This window comes from Phalacrocorax aristotelis, chromosome 5 (assembly GCF_949628215.1).
Source record: "Phalacrocorax aristotelis chromosome 5, bGulAri2.1, whole genome shotgun sequence".
NCBI lineage: Eukaryota > Metazoa > Chordata > Aves > Suliformes > Phalacrocoracidae > Phalacrocorax > Phalacrocorax aristotelis.
Window position 1 is genome coordinate 64,484,091 of NC_134280.1, and position 19,405 is coordinate 64,503,495.

General features: G+C 41.2%; 1 protein-coding gene across 1 annotated transcript in view; it reads left to right on the forward strand.

Annotated features, from left to right (window-relative positions):
* The window catches only part of LGR4 (leucine rich repeat containing G protein-coupled receptor 4), an 81,140-nt gene that overhangs the window by 48,597 nt on the left and 13,138 nt on the right, over nucleotides 1-19,405 (forward strand). The window contains exons 3-10 of the mRNA XM_075094942.1: nucleotides 2,443-2,514; nucleotides 3,931-4,002; nucleotides 15,508-15,723; nucleotides 16,381-16,452; nucleotides 17,753-17,821; nucleotides 18,382-18,453; nucleotides 18,540-18,611; nucleotides 19,294-19,362. Coding sequence (XP_074951043.1) covers nucleotides 2,443-2,514; nucleotides 3,931-4,002; nucleotides 15,508-15,723; nucleotides 16,381-16,452; nucleotides 17,753-17,821; nucleotides 18,382-18,453; nucleotides 18,540-18,611; nucleotides 19,294-19,362 — 714 coding nt within the window. The remainder of the gene's footprint in view (nucleotides 1-2,442; nucleotides 2,515-3,930; nucleotides 4,003-15,507; nucleotides 15,724-16,380; nucleotides 16,453-17,752; nucleotides 17,822-18,381; nucleotides 18,454-18,539; nucleotides 18,612-19,293; nucleotides 19,363-19,405) is intronic.

A 19,405-nucleotide genomic window follows, 5' to 3' on the forward strand; every position in this document is an offset into this window, starting at 1 on the left:
AGTGAGATTGGGGGAGGCTATTCAACTGGATTTAGTTTAGCTTTTTTAAAACAAATCGTAATCCCCAGCCTCTTTGGGGGGAGGGAGAAGTTACAGCAGATGCCTGCAGAGCCGCACACCAGCCCGCTTAACGGGGAACCTCGGCAGAGCTGCGGCCCGAGCTGCCTGACACACATTCACCAGGGCCGCCGCTTCCTGAAGTGTGTGGTAGGTAACCAACATCAACCAGTAGTGTTTGAGTGCCAAAATAATTCGGTGCTTAGCCTCAGTTAAATTTCGTTTGATTTAAGGATTTCTGTTTTGATGTTTTGAACACTTGTCAAAATAAACATGTGTTTTGCAGATTACTTGGCTCTCTGGTGTAGACACCCAGCATGTTTCATCAGTATTTCTTTCTGTTTACAGTGAACTTCTTAGGAAATTGTTAAAAAGAAAGCCACGAAATATTACAAACCTCCCTCCGTGTCCCCCATATAAAGTCAATACAGTTGATTTGGGCAGCTGCTGACAACAAAATGAATTGCAGGGGAGCGTGTAGTTGCCACCTGGAATTTTTCATTCCTGTTAAAAACTCAAAGTATTTGAAAAATCATGTCAAAGCTCCAAAATCCTGAGGTTGTTTGCAGACAGGAGACTTCAAGAATAAGTATACATTGATTCTTTTTACTTCTGTTTTCAGAGCTGTTTGGTTATACCCAAGCCACGCAGACAAACTTCTCAGCAGGCAGGAGGTGTCGTCTTTTTTTTTTTTCTAAGGCAGAAGAAGCTGAGATTTAAGCATGCTTGTAGTGATGTCAGAGCCATAGCTCTGGCAACTGGGACGTGCATGAGAGTACGAGGACTAAATACCAAGGTCTGCTTTAACAAACGATGGTTACACAGCTTTCTAAAACTGAGTAGTATCTGCTGCTGCTGTCACCTTCCTGTTCATGAGAAGCCATCCACTTCTCCTTTTGGTTTATAAATAAAACCATCTACCTTTGACAAATGGATTTGGTAAACATAACTAGCATCCTCTCTGTCAGGCAGCGTTTTATTAAGTCATTAATTCTGTTGCAAGCAGATTTATGTAGGCATCAAATGCTTTGAGTAATCTCTTTCATGTAGTTAGAAATAGAGACCAAGATAAAAATGTAATAATGCTATGTTTTGGCAAGCTGATGCTTTAGATGATGCTCTTGTTATTTCCTTCATTTGCCTCTTCGAAATAATATTTTCCCCTTAGTGTAGCTGGCTCGCTTCGCAGTGCCCTGTAACAGCAGAGGTGGGTTTTTGATAGTCTGTAACCTTTTTTAAAGCACACTGACTATTTTTTAACGACTAATACTTACTGCATCGTACACACTATTTCCACCAGATGCTTCCATTGTACAACCTTCTCCAGCATTGCTTTTGCTTAGGTTGGATATGAAACCAAGTCTGAAAGCAAATACTTTGGCTGAAATGATGGCATCTTTTGGCAGCTATGGGTTACCAGGTGTTCTGCATTATTGTCTTTTACCCTTAATAAAATACCTCGTGTCACAACTATTAGCAGCTTGACAAGGGTTGGACCACACAGGGTCTGGTGAGAGTAGGGGTAAAAAGGTTGAAGAAAAGAAAAAGGAGTGGGGGAAGGGGGAAAGAGCTGTATGAAAGCAGCTGTTTTGGCTGCTGTCTCTGCTCTCCTGCTTTGTCTTCTGCAGCATCTCCCGTATTTATTACTTTTAATATCATGGTGGTTTTCACAATTTACTCTATTAGTATCTAGCAGTCCAAGTTTGAAACTGGCCACGTCTTGAGAGAGACTGAGTATGGCTGAGGATCCTGTTCCCTTTCTCCCTCCTCCAAAACAGTTTTCTTTTCAGAAAAGTTTGGCCAAATAGCTGACCAAAAAGACGAAAGATTACCAAGATGATGTCTTGGTAATGTCAGCAGGCATCCTGTCAATTGTCAGCACCATAAACATGTACCGCCTGCTTGCAAATATCGGCCTTACGTTTGGGATTCTCATAGACACTTTTCCGTGCCTCGCACTAGCATCCAGCTATTTCTACTTAAGTGCATAGTTTCTTTAGGATCTGCTGTATAGATTAAAAACACATGGGTACCAGAGCATGTGTTTCAGCAGAGCGATGCTGAAAGCCAGAGGATCACATTAATAGTCAGTAAATGCACTTTTCAAACCTAGTACCATAAGAACATCCTTTATTGTTCTGGGCTGTGTTTTTTCTAGCATGTTTGCAAAAGTATAGCCATGAGGCCGAGTAAGGCGTTCTCATCATTAAAAATGTGCAATGACTGAAATAACTGAGGTAAACTTGGAAGATCATGAATATGGCAAAGTTGGACACAAAACGCATAACTGCTTGCAAGATTTGATGTATTGGTGATTTTCCTTGTTAGATGATTGTAGAAGTACTGTATTTTGTGACTGAAATTATTATTGCAATTTTTTTCCAGACGACTGGCTGGCAATGACCTTTCTTTTATCCATCCGAAGGCCTTGTCTGGGTTGAAAGAACTCAAAGTTCTGTAAGTAATCGGGTTTTAGAGTTTCATAGCTAGCTGTATGCTTTCTTAGTGCACAGCCAGCCTGTTTACTGGTAGGCTGGATTAATTTTTATTCCCCTTTCTCTGCTGCTGCCCCCCTCCCCAGATTTCAGCTCTCGCTTTTTCTTTTTAATAAAGCCTGCTGTAAGTGGTGATGATGAGCAGTGGTGAATTTGACTGCACTGTAATTATTTCATTTAATTAGAACATTTGCTTCTGAAGTGTATCTTGTAGCAGAAGAATCCTAAGAAGGAAAAATTCTAAAAAAAAAAAGAATTCTAAAAAGGACATGTAAAGCTTTTTATTGTTCTCTACTTCCTTTTTTTCCCCTTTCTGAGATAAGAATATCCATTTCAACTGTTTTCCCATAGCTAAGGATAAAAAGAGCTGCCTGTTGTTTGGGGTTTTAAAAACCTGTATCCAGAAGTTTTAGCATTTATGCTGATGTAAATATTTCCAATCACTATTAGGGTAATAAATAGTTAATTAAACATATATTTAAAAAGCCTAGTGGAAAAGGACCCTGAGGTTGTAAAGAAGCAAAACCAGGCAGCATAAGCAGGGTACAGATCAGGAATCTGCCTGTCTGCAATACCACTTAACGATGTTTTGTAAATTGAACGCAGTGTGTCAGGGCCCTTGAAGGTGTCTCCATCAGGATACTCAGCGCTGGAGGCGCTTGAAATTCTAGCGGTTCTTGAAAGATTTGGGACTTGGATATTAATTAACAGTTAACTTGCTTGTCCACTTGCATTTTCCCCCAGCATGCACCAAAATTTTATAATGTGTGAGATCGCAGTTACTTCTCTTTATAAAAGAACTCATCGTGCAATAATATGTTGTCCCATATGAGAAGTTCTTAAAAAAAAACAAAACAAAACAAAACCAACCCAGCAGAACTTAATTCAGCTTGGCTTTAGTTTCATTCAATGTCTTTTTACTGTTATGCCCAGAGGTGCTTTGTTGTGAACAAAATTAAATTGTTAATGCATTGTGTATTGGTGCGGCTTTGAGAAAAAATTAGAGGTTTGTGTCTGTTGTAGCACGTATAGGATGATTTCACAAGAAAATAATAAAATATTATTCATCGTAGCAAATTCGTGCTAGTGTTAAGTTTTCAACCTCTTTAGTGAGTTCCCAGAGGAATTTCAGTGTATTATGTCAAAGGCTTGTTCTTTGCAAATTAATGCAGTTAATTGAGTTGTAAATAAAACTGAAATAGACCATTTTCCTGTTTTGTTGTGGCCTTTGGGTATCTGGTCACGATAATTCTACATGCTTTTAAATATACTAGAAATCTGTGAAACCATATCAGGACCATGGGCTCTTCTGTCATCTCTACCATTGATAAAGATTATTGTCAAATTCTGCTATACTAACACAGTGGATTTTTTACAGAACCCTACAGAACAACCAGCTGAAGACAATACCTAATGAGGCCATCAGAGGATTAAGCGGTTTACAGTCCTTGTAAGTTTTCTTACTTTGCCTCTGTTCTTGCTTTGTTCTCCGAGTTCCACTTTCAGTCACTTTGTACACATTTGCTTCATTCTATTGAGTTTTGAAGTATAATCATGTATGTGTAATAAGGTACCTGGACTTTCTGATATTGCAATTTCAACTGGAGCAAAGTTTCCCAAGTTCATAAGGAATTTTATTCATCATCTTTGGTGGGGTGACCCAAATCCAAAGCCTGTCAAAACCCAAACCCAGGTACAAGATTGCTGTCTAAATGCAGCGGTGGTGGAGTTAAACATTTATCATCCTTCTTGCATGTCCTAAGGTGTTTAAGCAATTTTAAAATGTTGTGCAAAAATGAATCATGCCCAAGTCTTTTGTATCTGGAGGAGGGAAAGGGGTTTCTGGGAAGGAGTATTGCTTGAGACGTGCATAGTATTGGTTTTACTGGAAGGTGTTGAAATGACACAGACAGTTATGAACACCTCAGCCATTATTGCTGGTTCCTCATAAGATATTTCATACGTGCTTATACTATCTCATGGCTTATTATGTTTTATAAAGCATCTTAATCAGACCTTAATAGTTAGTTACAGCTCTCTAGGTGGTAGATGCTTATCACTTTGATGAGGAGGTGGAGGGGGGAAGGGCTTAAAAATTTTCCCTCCTTTCTGCTTACCTGCAGAGAAAGGGGAGGCAGATTATCTATTCCCTGTGTGCCAAAATTCAGGTTTCTGGCTGAAGATCCTGCTTCTTTCAGGGTTGCATCAGATTGTGGAATAGTTTTGCCAAAAAAAAAAAAAAAAAAAAATCAGCTTTGCAAACTATTGCGCAACTTTTGCAAAGGTGCTTTCTGCATTCCCTAAACTTGGATCTTGGCCACTGCCTTCTCATAGTTGCTGGGGTATTCCCGCCTTTTCCGTCTGAAGAAAGCACAGTAAGCAGCACGGGGCAGAATAAGATTGGCTGCAGACTGTCCCGCTGGGGAGCAGGAGTTGGTGCAACGCCGGGACGTGCCACCTCCCAGTGCAGCCAGGGACCTGCTTCTGTTGGGCCGCTTACCAGAGAGGACCTCCTGCCTGCGATGGTGAGCGTGGGAGGCGCACAGCTCACGGCAGCAGAGAGCAGCGAGTTTCGATGCCACGAGTTGGCACGGACCGTTCCAGGTTTTTGGATCCAAGGGTAGGACGGAGGCAGGTTTACCTCTACGCCATTTTGCAAGTGTAATGTCCACGTTTCCCTCGTGTTTTAGTGTGTGTACGTGGAAGAGGAGAACACCTTGGTCTGAGGGCCACGGTCTGCTTAGCGCAAATGCTATGTGTTGTAATAAAAGTCCTTCAAATTACATGATGTGAATAGCCCTTCAGTAATTATTTAAAAAAACAAACCAAAACTCCTTCCTGGCTTCCAGCATTTCTGTGATGCCAAAAAAGAAACTACTTTAGTAAATGCTTTTGGTGTCTACAAATCATCTGTTTCATTTTTGATGAACGTGCTTTTTTCTCTACTTATTTACAGTAAAGTTTGTTCTCTAATTGAAGTTTAAAATATTAAATCTCCAGTTGCTCATTTGATGAGAGTTTTATGGGCAAAAGGGAAGGGACAAAATTAAGGGAGGAATAATGAATGTATAAATTAAGCCAGTATCTCTCTCATTTTTTAAATTCATACTTTTTAATATGAATGGAAATAAGATCATGTTAGAGCCGTTTAAAAAAATAAAGCAGACATTTTAGTAGTTGGAAAAAATCGTGGAATGATTATGTAATATTGTATAATGTAACCAGTATAATTACTTGACATAATATCATTGTAATTAAAATGTAATAGTAACAATTTAAAGTGTGGTGAGGTTTCCCTTTCTGGGAGCTTCATTGTTCATAGGCAAATGATAAACTCTGTCAATTTTAGAAAGGTGAGAAAGGAGGAAATCAGGTTAATAAGTAGCAAGCTAATTGTTACTTCTTTTTCTGAAGAAAACCAGACTGAGTTTCCAGAATAGCTGTTGGAAATATGGTGGGCACATCCAGTCTGGAAGCCAGCAGTGTCAGAAGCTTAGAAAGCTTTTTCTTTCTCAGGCGTGGATCACGCTTTGGGTTGTCTCTCTCTGTTCCTGAGAGCGACAGCTGTCTGCATTGCGCGATCGCCATCGTTTGTTACAATTGGCAGCAACTTGAGAATAAATTGTTTTTTGAGATAAGTGTAGTGAGAAATGTAAAGCATTTTCCTATGCACTTTGTTTACCTCACGAGAATGCGTTTCTGTCATTTTGGCAAATTTCAGGAAAACTTTCAGTTTTCCTCATAAAGTTGAAGTGTAGTCATGCATACCCCCCACTAATGTAGGGATTGCCTTCTGGCAAAGGAATGTAGACTGGTCTTCTGAATTTTGTGTATGAACATGGAAACGTAAGTGCCAACGTGCTGCTTTATTAATTTATGGGGGGGTGGGGGGAATGAAAGATAAATTGATTCCCCCCCAAGGAATTTGTGTCAAAGATGGATTTAAAGCTCCTGAGCTGCAGTGACCTTCTTCTAAAACAAACAACTCTTTGCAGAATATATGTTAGAAAACCTGCTTCTACCTTTTTAATATGTAATCTCCATCCAAAATCTGCAAGTTTAAACATCACTTAACTGACTCTCTTGTTGGCAGTTTCCCAGTTTGCTCTGAAGTAGGCTTTAGGGGGATTTTTTCTTGGTGAAGACACAAATTACTTGCTCATAAAACTGTAGTATATTGATAATCATTTGGTTTGCAACTCCTGTCAAACTATCCAATTTCTCTCTTAATGTGCTCCAATTTCTAGCTGCGTAGGAAGATGTTTGCCACGCTGTATGTATTAACAAGCCCAGTAAACATACCTGGGTGGAAATAAAGATGATGGTTGCAGGAGCTTCGTGATCTCTAATGTTTATATTATAGCTGGCGAGTAGCGAGCCTGGTTCACAATACTGAACGACAGCTCTTCATTTTCTGTTTACACTGGATATTTTCCCAGCTCTGGCCTCCGAAAGAAAGTCAGAATAGAGTCCTTTTATTTATGGAGGTGAGATTTAGCAAAATGTAAGAGTTTTACCGAGTGGAAACTTGCTGTCTAGCGTTCCAGAAAAGCTAATCTGGCAGGGTGTATTCTCGCACTGCAAAATGCTGTGCTATCTGGCACCGTGGGACTGCATACCGAGACAGAAGACGCTGGTTGCCCAGCTTGTGCCCACGGCTTTTGGTAGCAGAAAAACCTGACGGATAAGGAGCTTCACAAATGTCAACAATAGTCTTGATGCATTTCAATTACTGCAAGGCATCAACAGTGTATTTTTGCTATCACAGGGTGATGAAGTGGCATACTTCGTACTTTAGGTCTGGAAACGGTGTCAACGAGGTTTATTGGCGATCCAGGGGTCATAGGGAGAGGAAGCAGAGGTGGTAGAGCAGTGCACTGCTCCAGCAGCGTGTGCCGAGCCGGAACGGACTGGGAAGCCATTTCAGAGGGCCACTTGTCTTGGCATAAGAAGCACGTTGGACTGCGGTGACTTTTGGGTTTTTTTTTTAGGTAATACTGGTTATTTTGAGCTTCGGCTCGGAACGTTGGGGATATGTAAAGTGGTTGTGTAACCTGCAGCAACTTCTAGGGTTGCTCGAATTCACCCCGGAAGCCCAGCTACATAAGAAGTTTACTTCATAGCACAGAATATTGTAGTACAATCCTCAGCACGGGACAAATAGTGGGACTATGTTATTTAAACAGAGACTTTCAGATGCTTTGGAAAGGAGAACCGTGTTCCATTTAAACTCAAAAATCAAATTGCTGCTAATTTAGTGGGCATTTGCCATCAAATCCAGGAGTCATTTTTGAAAGGTTGTCAATAGCTGCTAATGTATCAGGAGTCAATTTATCATAATTGCAGTTCAGGAACCAGCGAGTTACTGTCCGTGCACATGTGCACGCATGCCCACATGCAGAGAATATTAGAGCGTTCTGCAGCAATAGTTCAAAGCACTGGCTCTACGCCGTTGTGCCAGATTCCCAAACCGTGGGTATTGGGACTGTGCCAGTGTGGTACTCGACTGCGATAGCTCCTGCCTTTCTCTTTGTGTGGGTGTTCACCTGAGCTGCAGGGTAAGTGTCCTCATGCATGTGGTCAGCAGTAATTTTCTGCGGTACTGGGTAGCAGTTCGGGCTCCCTCGCCTGGCCCGCTCGCAGCCTCTGCTGCAGGATCCCAACCAGTTCTACAGTCTGCCCTCCTGTCTCGGGGGGCTGGAGCAGGCTTGAGGCAGGATGCGGCAGGAGGCACGAACCTGCTGAACTGGAATGTGATTGTATTTTCTGGGAGGGGGAGTCGGCTTGGCGCAGGTAGAATAGACTGGGGTCCTAGTGTGGGACTGAGAGATATGAGAGCAAGATCTTGCTTTGCAGGGTAAAAACATACGGAAAAAAGGTGAGGACAGAGGATGGAGGTGTATTTCAGTCAGTCAGGGCACATATTTAAAATGTGCTATAGCACATATCTGCTCTAGCCTTACTATTTTCTTATTTTGGGAAGGATTCCTTACACAGATCAAGTTACATCTGTGTTTATAAAAAACCCAAACACCAAATCAAATCTAGAAACGTTCTGCTGGTACCATAATGAAACTGCACAGCTTGAAGCAGTAGTTCATGTTGGTGGCGATGATTTTAGTAATGAAACCATAAGGTGTCAGAAGGGAAGATCCCTGAATTTGGAGAGGACAATGCAAACACTGTCTTGTGTCAAAAAAATACACAGTTCTCTTCTAATTCAGCTATTTCTTTCACAAAGTGTGTGTTATGGCTTCTGTTGATAATTTTGTGACTCTGGATCACAGAGTTGAAGGACAGGGCTATCTGTAACGAGAATCTTGTCTGGGGGACTGTGGAAGATGTTAATTAACAGCAAAGACTAGGTGAAGTTCAGAAGCATTACGTGTTCTTATATGTAGTAGGCACCTGTAACAGTGAGGTGGTTTTTCACCTAGCCAACTTCTAATGGATCATCTTCTCCAGAGGTTTTTTAGTTCCCTGGTTCACTGTTATTAAATGGTTAAAGAGGACCAGCCTCAAGTGAGTCTGTGTTAAGCTATAGGATTAAGCTATGGGGAAGGGAGAAATTCATGCACAGTTTCTTTGTAACCTGGAAAAACAAAGCAAACTTAAAAATGCTGAATATGCTTTTCTCCCTTGCATTTTTTTAGAGTAAAGAACATATAAGAGCATGTTAGTGATTAAAAATCTTTATATGTGAGCAGCTTAAATACACTGCTTCGTGAAGTTTACATACTTGCTGAATGACAAGAATCTCATTTTTCTATGCCGTGTTCACTTTTAGAAGCTGTTCTGGTTTTCTTGAAAGTGAGATATGGGTATTTCTTACGAGCTTCAGAAATCTCTGGGATTTTTGTAACCTTATGGGTTTTTTTTACTGTCTGGACTTGCTTAAGGAATTGCTAAAGTTTAAATAAAAGTGGGGAAATTATTTAGAAGTGGAACGGTCAGGAACTTTACTGGATGGTGGAAGTTACCCAGCAAGTAGGTAGAGATCAGCTGAATCCTCTGTGGGTAATTTGCAGCAAACTGTGCGATCTCCGACTGGTACCATCTGAAATGTTTAAATGGAAGAACAGATACGCTGGCACATCCATACTGGTGGTTGAAATAGCTTTGGCATGTATCATTAGTTTCTGAGAGCTGCTGTAAATATGTCTTTGAGTAAAGCAAATCCTTGTATTGATGTTTTCACCACACAGGGCACAGAAAGCTGCCGCTTGATACAGTGAGCAAACGCGCTGAGTATTTTAAAGTACCTCTGTTGACATGGCGAGTTTTTTGCCTTGCATTGTAGCAGAATTACCTAGGTAGTAGCTTATCAGTACTCAACTTCAAAACCTAAAAATCTACTCCAGTGTTATTTGAATGATTTCTTTGTGGTTTTGAAGGAGCACTTTAAAGGGCAAAGTTCTTTAATGATTGCTGTTGAGCAGAAGTGGTTTAACACAAGTCGGGAGTGATTTTCCTTTTATTAACACCAACATTAAACTCTTGCTATTAGGACAAGGTTGTTAAAATTTCCCAATTGCTGAAGCCCGGAAGGCCAAGTGTGGTCACAGATGAGAGCTAGCGAGGCTGAGGTAGTAGCTGCAAACAAATCTGCGACGGTCCCCTCTTCCCATGCAAACAACGTTACCAAAATATGTGGCAGTACGTTCATAATGAATATTAGTACTAAGACAATGTTTATGAGATGTACCTCATTCACAACACCCAGGTGGGCTTCTTGGCAAGGAGCATGGCCGGCTCCTTGGGGAGCACCTACAGTGATGGCCACTGGCATGCTGTTGGTGGTTTGCCCTGGCAGAGCATAACATGCCTGGAGAGACTACAGGATGAGAGCAAAACCCAGGATTCCCCCCCCAACACCCACACACCCCCCCCGCAAAGCTTTGTGCCCAGCTCTCCCCCTCGCGTTCCTGTTCGCTCTGGACCAGCTGGGATCACACAGAGCTGCAGGTTTCGAAGCCTGGCTGCGGTGTGACCTTCCCTGTGTGGCCAAGGGATGCTTTGCCTTGCCTTCCCCCAAGTCCGGCGGGGAGGAGCCCTCACTGTCTAGCATATGGCATCTCTTGGAGGATGGGAAAAGAATAAACGAGAGAAGCGGCACCGGAGGGACCCGGCAGCTGGAGGAGATGTGCAGGTGTGGTCCTGGAGGCCTCCCCGGTGCTACCCAGGAGGGATGCAGGCTGTAGGGAGCCTGCTCTAAGCAGTGCTGCTGGACAGCCTAAAGAGGGCCTTGGGTGTCCTTTCATTTTAACCTTTTTAACCCTGTAAGTAGATGCCATGCCCAGTAACAGTGCTGCTGTGCCTGCTTCATTGGCAACCACCTGCTTTTGTACGAGTGTCTGGCACAGCAGTGTCTGCCGTGGGTTGGCGTGGTGCAGGGGTGCTTCTGGGACCGCGGGAGGAGGGTGCTTGGCGCGATCCTGGGACATCCTGAAGAAACGAGGAGATTTGGTGATTTTTTTTTTCCTTTTCCTTAAGCTCCCAAATGCTTCAGAAATTAATAACCTCCCCACACACTGTAATGTATTAAAAAAGCTGGATGCGAAGCTGTGGCACTCTCGGGTATCCGCTCTCCATACACCAATGTACTCCTGGCAGGCCTGGCCTGAGGTCTGTAGTGAGAAGCTTTAAGAAAATTTGAAAAATACTGGAGTCGGAATGGTAATTTTGTGTGTGTTTATATTACTATACAAATACAAAAAAATCTTATAGATGCATGTGTTACACTTTGGAACCTGTACTCATTTGAATTGAGGTAGGAGTTCATATTACTTTCATGGTTTCCTTAAAGTTGAGTTAATTGTTTGAAGACCTTTAAGTTGCTATGTTCTTTACTTCTTTTAACAATACGTCAAATACTGATATAAGAGCTGCTGAAAATATAGGTTTCTATCATCCATCTGCTCTTTCTTCTTGTCAAGTTGGAGTTTGTGTGAGAAGGGAACCTGACAGGTAATAAAAGTGAAGATGACAGCTCTGCAAGTGAACTCTGAATTTATAGACTAAAAGTAAAGGCCTCTCACAAGCCAGTGCCTATGGGGAAGCTGGAATTGGAGTAGCTTCTGAAAGATTAAGGAATTTAGGTACATGCTGCAAGCTCTAATTTAAAGAACATAGTCTTATCTTTAACACTTTAATAGAAAAGGACAGTCTTTGTAAAAGTTCAGCCCAAGTCAAGAATATTACTTGTACTTTGCTAGTTGTTAGAGCTAGTGAACACTCGCTTATCCCATCTTAAAGGAAAAGGTGTGGTCCTTAGTTGTAATATTTTGTGAAAGTTGTCAAATATTTTAGGTTTGCTGTTCAGTTGTTTCACAAAGTACTCAGTCATGTGTATTTCACATTAAATAGAAGTGTTTCAGCTGTGTTTTGTGCATTGAACACAATGTGGATAAGCTCTGACTGTTTGGAAGAGAAAAAAAAAACAAACAACAAACTGTGGCACATCAGGCTTACGCCAGGCGGCGTGAAGGAACATAAAACATGGGGATGAAACAGAAGTGGCCGAAGTAGCTAAAAATAAGTCTTGAGGTATGACAACTAATAACAGAAAGCCAGCACCAATAAATATTATTTGTGTAATCATAAAAATACTCACTTTGGTTCTTTGGATGCTGTGCTTGTTCCTATAACATTGTAAATCACAGGTTTTCCCTTTAAAACTGTAAATCAGCTCTCTTCTTGGTATATACGTTGGCCTCTGGGAGAACCTTGGCCTAGTGCAGTGATCTTCAGACTTGGGCATCGGGAAGTCGCTCTGCAAATGGGGAGTGAGGGAGACACAACTAGTCACAGCAAGATGTCCTGTCTTTCTGCTTGACTTTGGCTTTATGATTTGGCATCGCTAATTACTTTCAGCTCTGTTCAGATATCCCCTTTAGGATGATGCCAAATGTTTGCAAAGAAGTGACAGAGAGCCAGAAAAGCGCCCTCTTTCACCTTCCAAACCTCCCTGCTCAGTGACAATGGTGGGTGGGGGTGGTCGTTTCCCCCTCAGTTTCCCTGCTGTGGGCAGGAGATGATGAACATGACATTAGTTTTAGCTGCAGTTACTTGCGTACTCAATCCATCTGTGCTGGGGGATGGAGGTCTCGGCAAAGCAAGCTAGGGATGAAGGGTCCGTCATCTGCTCCGTGAACCTCTCTATTCTCCCTGTCTGAGAGTTCGACTCCCTGTCCATCCTCTTTCTGCCCATCTGCTTTAACCCTGGCAGAGGAGGAGCAGGGCTTGGGGCTTCCATGTGTGTTTTTGTTTTCCGAAGTCTGCTTGAGTAAACGGAATTTAGCAATGAGCAGGGTGAAAGTACAAACATAGGCGTAGACAAGTAGTCACAAGGGCTGAGGCCTGCCTCTCGAGTGTGCTGCTTTGCTTTAGAAAAAAAAAAAAAGGTGGTGGGAGGGGAGAAGCAGGGAGAAATTAGTTGAAGAGAAGACTCGGATATGTTTATTCCCCTAGAAAATAATTCTTTTGATCTTCAGGGAGGTGTGTGAATTTAAGAGAGAGAAGAAAGACAGGTAATTTCTAGTTTTGTTTTTTTTTTTTTTCTTTCTGAAACACAGCCGCAGGCTTTTTTTCCTTACCCCCTCTTATTTTTTGTCTTTATTATCATCAGACAATTAATTTTTCTGAAACGTTGCAGTCTCAGTGCAGCCTAAAACCATTCAAACAGAATAGCGTACACACCTGTCAGACCATGGGGCAAATGATAAGGGGATGCCAGTATATGAACCATAGGAATTAGTTCTTTGATGTACAGCTTTAGAGCTAATGGCACCTCACTCGCCTTGGGAGAGAGCCTTTAACTGCAGACAGTTTTCTAAGTTCCCACTTATATTGGTGTATTTGTTACCTGATTTGATGTATTTCTTGACTTTTTATTACATGAAAAGTCAGCTGCTGACTTTTTGTTCCTAATAATTGGAAATATTTAAACCATGTACACCGCAGCAACAAAACTCTCCTTCACAGAAATAGGTGAAGTGCATTAATTCTTGATCAATCTTGTCTTCTCCCTTTGAGTTCAGCATGTCCTTTAAGTGTTGGGGTCCAGAAGCGCTTTCACTGCTATTTAAGTTGTCATGACTGTGCCCAGTGACAGTCGCAGTCACTTGGCCCACTCTGCCAGCCAGAGAGGGACGCGATGAACGGCTGGAGGCAATGACTTCTTAAACTAACCCAGCTAGACTTTCAAGAGCATGTCTGATCATGGCTTTAGAAACACAGCAAATGCTTAATGTAACTCAAACCTGTGCTGATTTGTATCGTAATGAACACTGGTGCTAATGGAGGAGCGTATACGTGTGTTGTCTCCCCAGACAGCAGCATACATACCATGTCTGGTACACCAGCCATTTCAAAGCAGTTATGCAAGGTGTTTTCTTCCATGTTTGCAGCGAAGTCACCACAGGTCAGCTGTGTGTTGACCTAGAGAAGACAGCCTCTAGGTCAAGGGACAGTCAAACATTGCCTGTTGCTCTCAGCCCTATGCTGGCTTGGATCTGTTACAGTCCACTTTTGTCGTCTCATGGGCTATCACAGCTGACCTTTCCACTCATTACCTTGGAAAGAATAACGCTTTATTGATGTTTTGCTGCTTCCTGGGTCATCCCTTGCTGCTGCCCATTCCTGGGGCTTCTGTCTGTGTAAATCCAAGCGTAAGCTTTTAGTATGGGTGGTGTTCCCCTTTTGTCCCCAGTGCGGCTGGTTATGTGGTATAGCATAGACGAACTTGAAGCGGTCCCTGTCTGTGCCTTTTGCCTGCCCTGGTTGCCAGCGATGCTGTCCAAGTAACTTCGCCGCTAATGTAGGAAGATGAAAAAATAAACTGGGTCAGAGCATATTGCATGAGAAAGAAGCACATGTTCTTTTGCATGAGAGTTTCTGTTATTGCTGCCAGAGATATCAGACAAGAAGTGCAGTATCAAGTTTGCCAGCTGTCATGGATAGGGATTGTAGGTGAGACGCTGACAGTAACACCTGCGCCTCCTGTCGAGAGGGCTTCACATCTGGAGTTGGAGTGGAGGATGTGCATTTTGGCCTCCTAGGTTTCCAGGTGTGGAGTCCTTTTTCTTGATGCTTTGAAACCTGAAGAAGCTGTGAAACCCAATAGCATAGGTGAGCCAGTAACTGTAGCAGAAGTAACTGTCGCACGTGTTTTGACTCTCTGTGTGAAAGAGAGCTAAGTCGCTTTCCACGTGTTACTACTGCTAATGTTTGCAGTCGGAGTGCATTTGGGGAAAAAGTTCATTTGGACAAATCCAGTAATGTACAATAGTCAACAGTGCTAACGTGTTATTTTGCATTCATTTTGCGGAGCATGCTAGGACGGATCAGGTGCAAGAGTGACAGAAATCTCTGTTTCAGTCAATGATAAAATGTTTTATTTGCCGGTACGATTCATAACTGACTTCATTCAAGAACTGCCTTTAATCATCCTGTTCTCTAAAGCAGTCGCTTAAGGTTTGTAGTAGTACCACAAAACGAAGCGTATAGCAGTATATGAGGCTATCGACAATGTAGCTGTAGGGATAATCGGTTCAAATGAGTAAATGCCTCTGTAATCTTTGATGCACTATCAAACTACCATTTTAAAGACTTATTCCAGTATTAGTAGCTGGGGAGGTTTGTAGGGAGAGCTGTCTCTAAAGTTACCAATTCAGTTTGTTAGGCTGATTATAAGCATATGAATTTGTTAAAATGTTGTATTAAAAAAGTCTGAGAAGAAATTTTTATGAAGCTTTCTTTTATGGGATCTTCATTTGCCTTGAAAGGGTGTTCATGCATCATTCAGTAAACCTTCAAACTTTCTGATACGAAATTATTTCAGTAAAGCATATTTAAGCTTAAAAAAAATATTGGTAAGTAATAGGACTTTAATCAATGTTTTTACATACCTGTAGTTTGTGAGTTTACTATGTGAATTCTTTCTGTTCTAATGTAGGCGTTTAGATGCTAACCATATTACCGCCATACCAGAAGACAGTTTTGAGGGTCTGGTGCAGTTGCGTCACCTTTGGTTGGACGACAACAGTTTGACAGAAGTTCCCATCTATCCGCTCAGCAATCTCCCCTCTCTGCAGGCGCTAACGCTGGCTCTTAACAAAATAACGCACATTCCTGACTACGCATTTACAAACCTTTCAAGTCTTGTTGTTCTGTGAGTATTTGTAACTGTTTCGTAGGTCGCTTTGATTCTCTTCTCGGTTACAGTTTGATTAAGCTAGGGTGGCACTGGAAATGGTATTTTGCTATGTTTTAGCTCCGTTGTCTAGTAACAGCCTATACCACCAACACGAGATGATACCATGTCTATTTAGACAACCTGCTGCAGGTTTGCCAAAGGCTTTCTCCTAAACAGAAAGTCAAATGGGCTACGGGTAGTGAGATTGCCACATGTTTTCCTGGCGGCTCATTTTAGTAATGAATATTTCAAACCAATGGTTGTCAGAGAAAGCTTTCAGAGACATTAAAAGAAGAAAATGCCACAGACCTGTTTCTGTGTAGTCTTAAATTTCTCTAAGGAATAATATGAAAAAGTAGTTTGATTTATAAGTTTAAATCATACTTTCATCACACTTCTGGATAGCGAGTAAAGGTTTAAAATAGGTTGTCTTGACTGTGGGCAATCTATTGTAGTCCCATGTGGGGTGAAATATTTCTGTTTAGAAGCGAAAGGCATTTTTCTGCATAAATCCACCACCCCATGTAGTGCTTCTTCTAAATCACTTGACTGTCTTGATTTCATAGAAATATTTGCTAATTTGTTAATGCGTATGAAATCATTCACTCATTTTCATACTTCTTTGTTTTTTAGACATCTTCATAATAATAAAATAAAAACTATTGGAAAACACTGCTTCGATGGGTTAGACAACCTCGAAACCTTGTAAGTATGCTTAAAGTAATTAATTGTTCAGTGTTTATCTCGTTCCCAGCCTAATCAAGGTTACTTTACCGGATTGGTGAAGATTTTTGCAAATAAGGCATGTGTGCACAGCACAACACATACCAATGACACAGGTCCAGCGCAGGTTTTGGAACTGAAGGCTAGTATCATTGCAGTGCTCCACCAAAACTAATTAACTGTGTTGAGAAGCAGGTAAATATTAGCCGGGGTGAAATGTCACACTGGGTGATGTGGCTCTAACGTTCCTAGCCCTGATCTAACTGGCGTATCTTTGCGTAGCACTCCACTGAGTAGGTGGGTGTAACACAAGTGTCTGAGTGGCCCTGTGCGTGATAAGGGACAAATATTTGTTTCTCAGATTTACTGTAGGATTGAACATACTTAAGATACGCTACCAAAACTGTTGTGTGACGATAGGAGGTTTCTCAGAGGGCCCCAGCGGGCTGTTTCTCCACTGCTCCTCCATTACTGGGTGGGCACCACTGCCTGCCAAGGAGGCTGTCACTCTCACATCCCTGCAGCTCCTGAACTGATCCTTTGCAGGCTGGTAGAAAACAGGCCAGCTTCTGGTTCCCAGCCTCTCATACAAGAGATGCACCTAAGTCCGCTTCAAATGCTGGCAAATATTAAGATGAGGGACTGGTTTATCTGAAACAGTGAGCCTTACGTTCCTTCGGACAGAAACAGGGGATGGGGGGGGAGCATCGCTTTCCCCTCGCCCTAGTTCTGTCGTCCCCACTGACAATTCATACTGCCCCCAGAACAGTGTGGCCACAGTAATGAGATTTTCCTCTGCTTCCATTCAATATTCATAGCTGGCTTTGCTACAAGGTCTGCTATTACCTAATGGCTTATTTACTGTTTATTTTAATAAAACCTGAAAGAAAAGTTTTCATAGTAAGCTAATAAAGAGTAGTCATTTGTACCTGCCTTTTTTTTTTTAAACTTTGAAATCTTAGTTCATTTCCATGTAAATTCTGATGAGGAACAATCTGAGTTGTTGAAAAATACTAAGCTTTGCTGTAAGGCAATGTCATCTGACTTAATATGAATAATCCTCTGGATAATATTAAATATCTTACCTAATTTATTAGCTGGTTATAAAGCATGTACAACATCAGAAGACTTAAATCTAAGTTAAAAATCAAGTTATTCTATGGTCTAGTTAAAGATGTTCTAAGGACTTTTTACTTTCATTGAACTGTATTAAAGAAAAATGATTTAACAACTCATGATCTCTATTAAGAATTTTATCATTTTCATGCTTTGTTTCTTCTAGGGATTTAAATTATAATAACATGGTAGAGTTCCCTGAAGCCATAAAAGCACTCCCAAGTCTAAAGGAGTTGTGAGTATTACTTATTCTTCCTTTTCACCAGTTTTCTTTCTCCTTTCCATAACTAAAAAGGTAAAAGAAATTCCGCATTTAGGAATGCTTGTCTTATTATGCAGCGACCTAGATCAGATTAAGTTGTGCTAAGTGATGCTATAATTAAAGGAAAATGTAGTCATCAGTAGAGGGGGGAGCCTCTTGAAAATAATTTTGGAGTTATATAGGCAAGCAATTTATTCAGGAGAACCATTAGCATAGGTCTCCATCATGAGCTGGTTTTGGCCTCCAGTAGAAGAATTAAGTATTCACTGATCACGCATGTTCTCCTTGTCCCCCCTCGCCCCGTAAAAGGGGAGGAAGAAGAGGGAAAGCACAGGATCATGTTTTGGACAGAACAGTTTTTAATGAGATCATGCCTTCAAAGTTACTCCTACAGTTTGACTTACTCCTGTTTAACTACAGTCCTGGTTTTGGCAGGATTGGGAATTGAGTAGGTGTGAAGAAAACGACTATTGGTTGAATCAACTAGCAGTATATTTTTAAATGATGGTTTTCTTCTTTGCTAATAACTTTAGGGGATTTCACAGTAACTACATTTCCATAATTCCTGATGGTGCATTTGCAGGAAACCCCCTTCTAAAAACGATGTAAGTAATTTTCATGCATCTATTTTTAGTCTTTAGCAGACAGTGACTCTAAGAACAGCGACTGAAACGTGTTTTTCATTTCCCAGACATTTGTATGATAATCCTTTGTCTTTTGTGGGGAACTCAGCATTTCAGAATCTGTCAGATCTGCATTCCCTGTAAGTATCATCTCCACTATATAGTACAGTCAATGGATATGAAATGTCGTGGCTAGGAACTCAAAATAACTAAATTTTCTGACTGCCTTTTACTTTATAATTTTTTTGCAGTAAGCTTTTATAAACATTGCTGTTGTTGGGAATATCCAGTTTCTTAAGAAGCTCTAGTAAATATGCTCTACAACTTTTTTTTTTTTTTAAAAACTTCATTACCTTGCATAAGACACATAACCTCAGGCCAAATGCTCAGGTTCTTACTTAAACAAACTGCAATATGTCCTAGGTGGTTTTTGAACAGGGATGTACATTGTGAGAATGTTTTGCAGGTTAGTGCATGCATGCTCTCAAAAGATACCAGTTCTGGGGGTGGCGAGAAAGCAAAATGGAGTGATGCTTCAAACTTTGAACTACAAACTGCCTAAGAGTTTATGCCCTTGTCATCCACATATTGATACAACTCTTCCCAGCTTGATGAATGCCAGGTGTTTGCTAATGGAGGAGTAATTTATTAAGCAAATTACTAGTATAAGCAGCGGTGAAAAGACTATCTTCATGTGTAAAATCTAAACAAAAGCAATAAAGATGTTAGAATGTCTCCTTAGTGAAAGTCCTGATAGCAGGATTGAATGTCACGGTTCTTTGTGTAATAGTTTACAGCTAATTTTTGTGGGGATTTTTTTAGGGTCATTCGGGGTGCCAGCATGGTACAGTGGTTTCCTAATTTGACAGGAACCATTAATCTGGAGAGTTTGTAAGTATCTTCTACAGACATAATTTCCAATTACTTCTTGCAT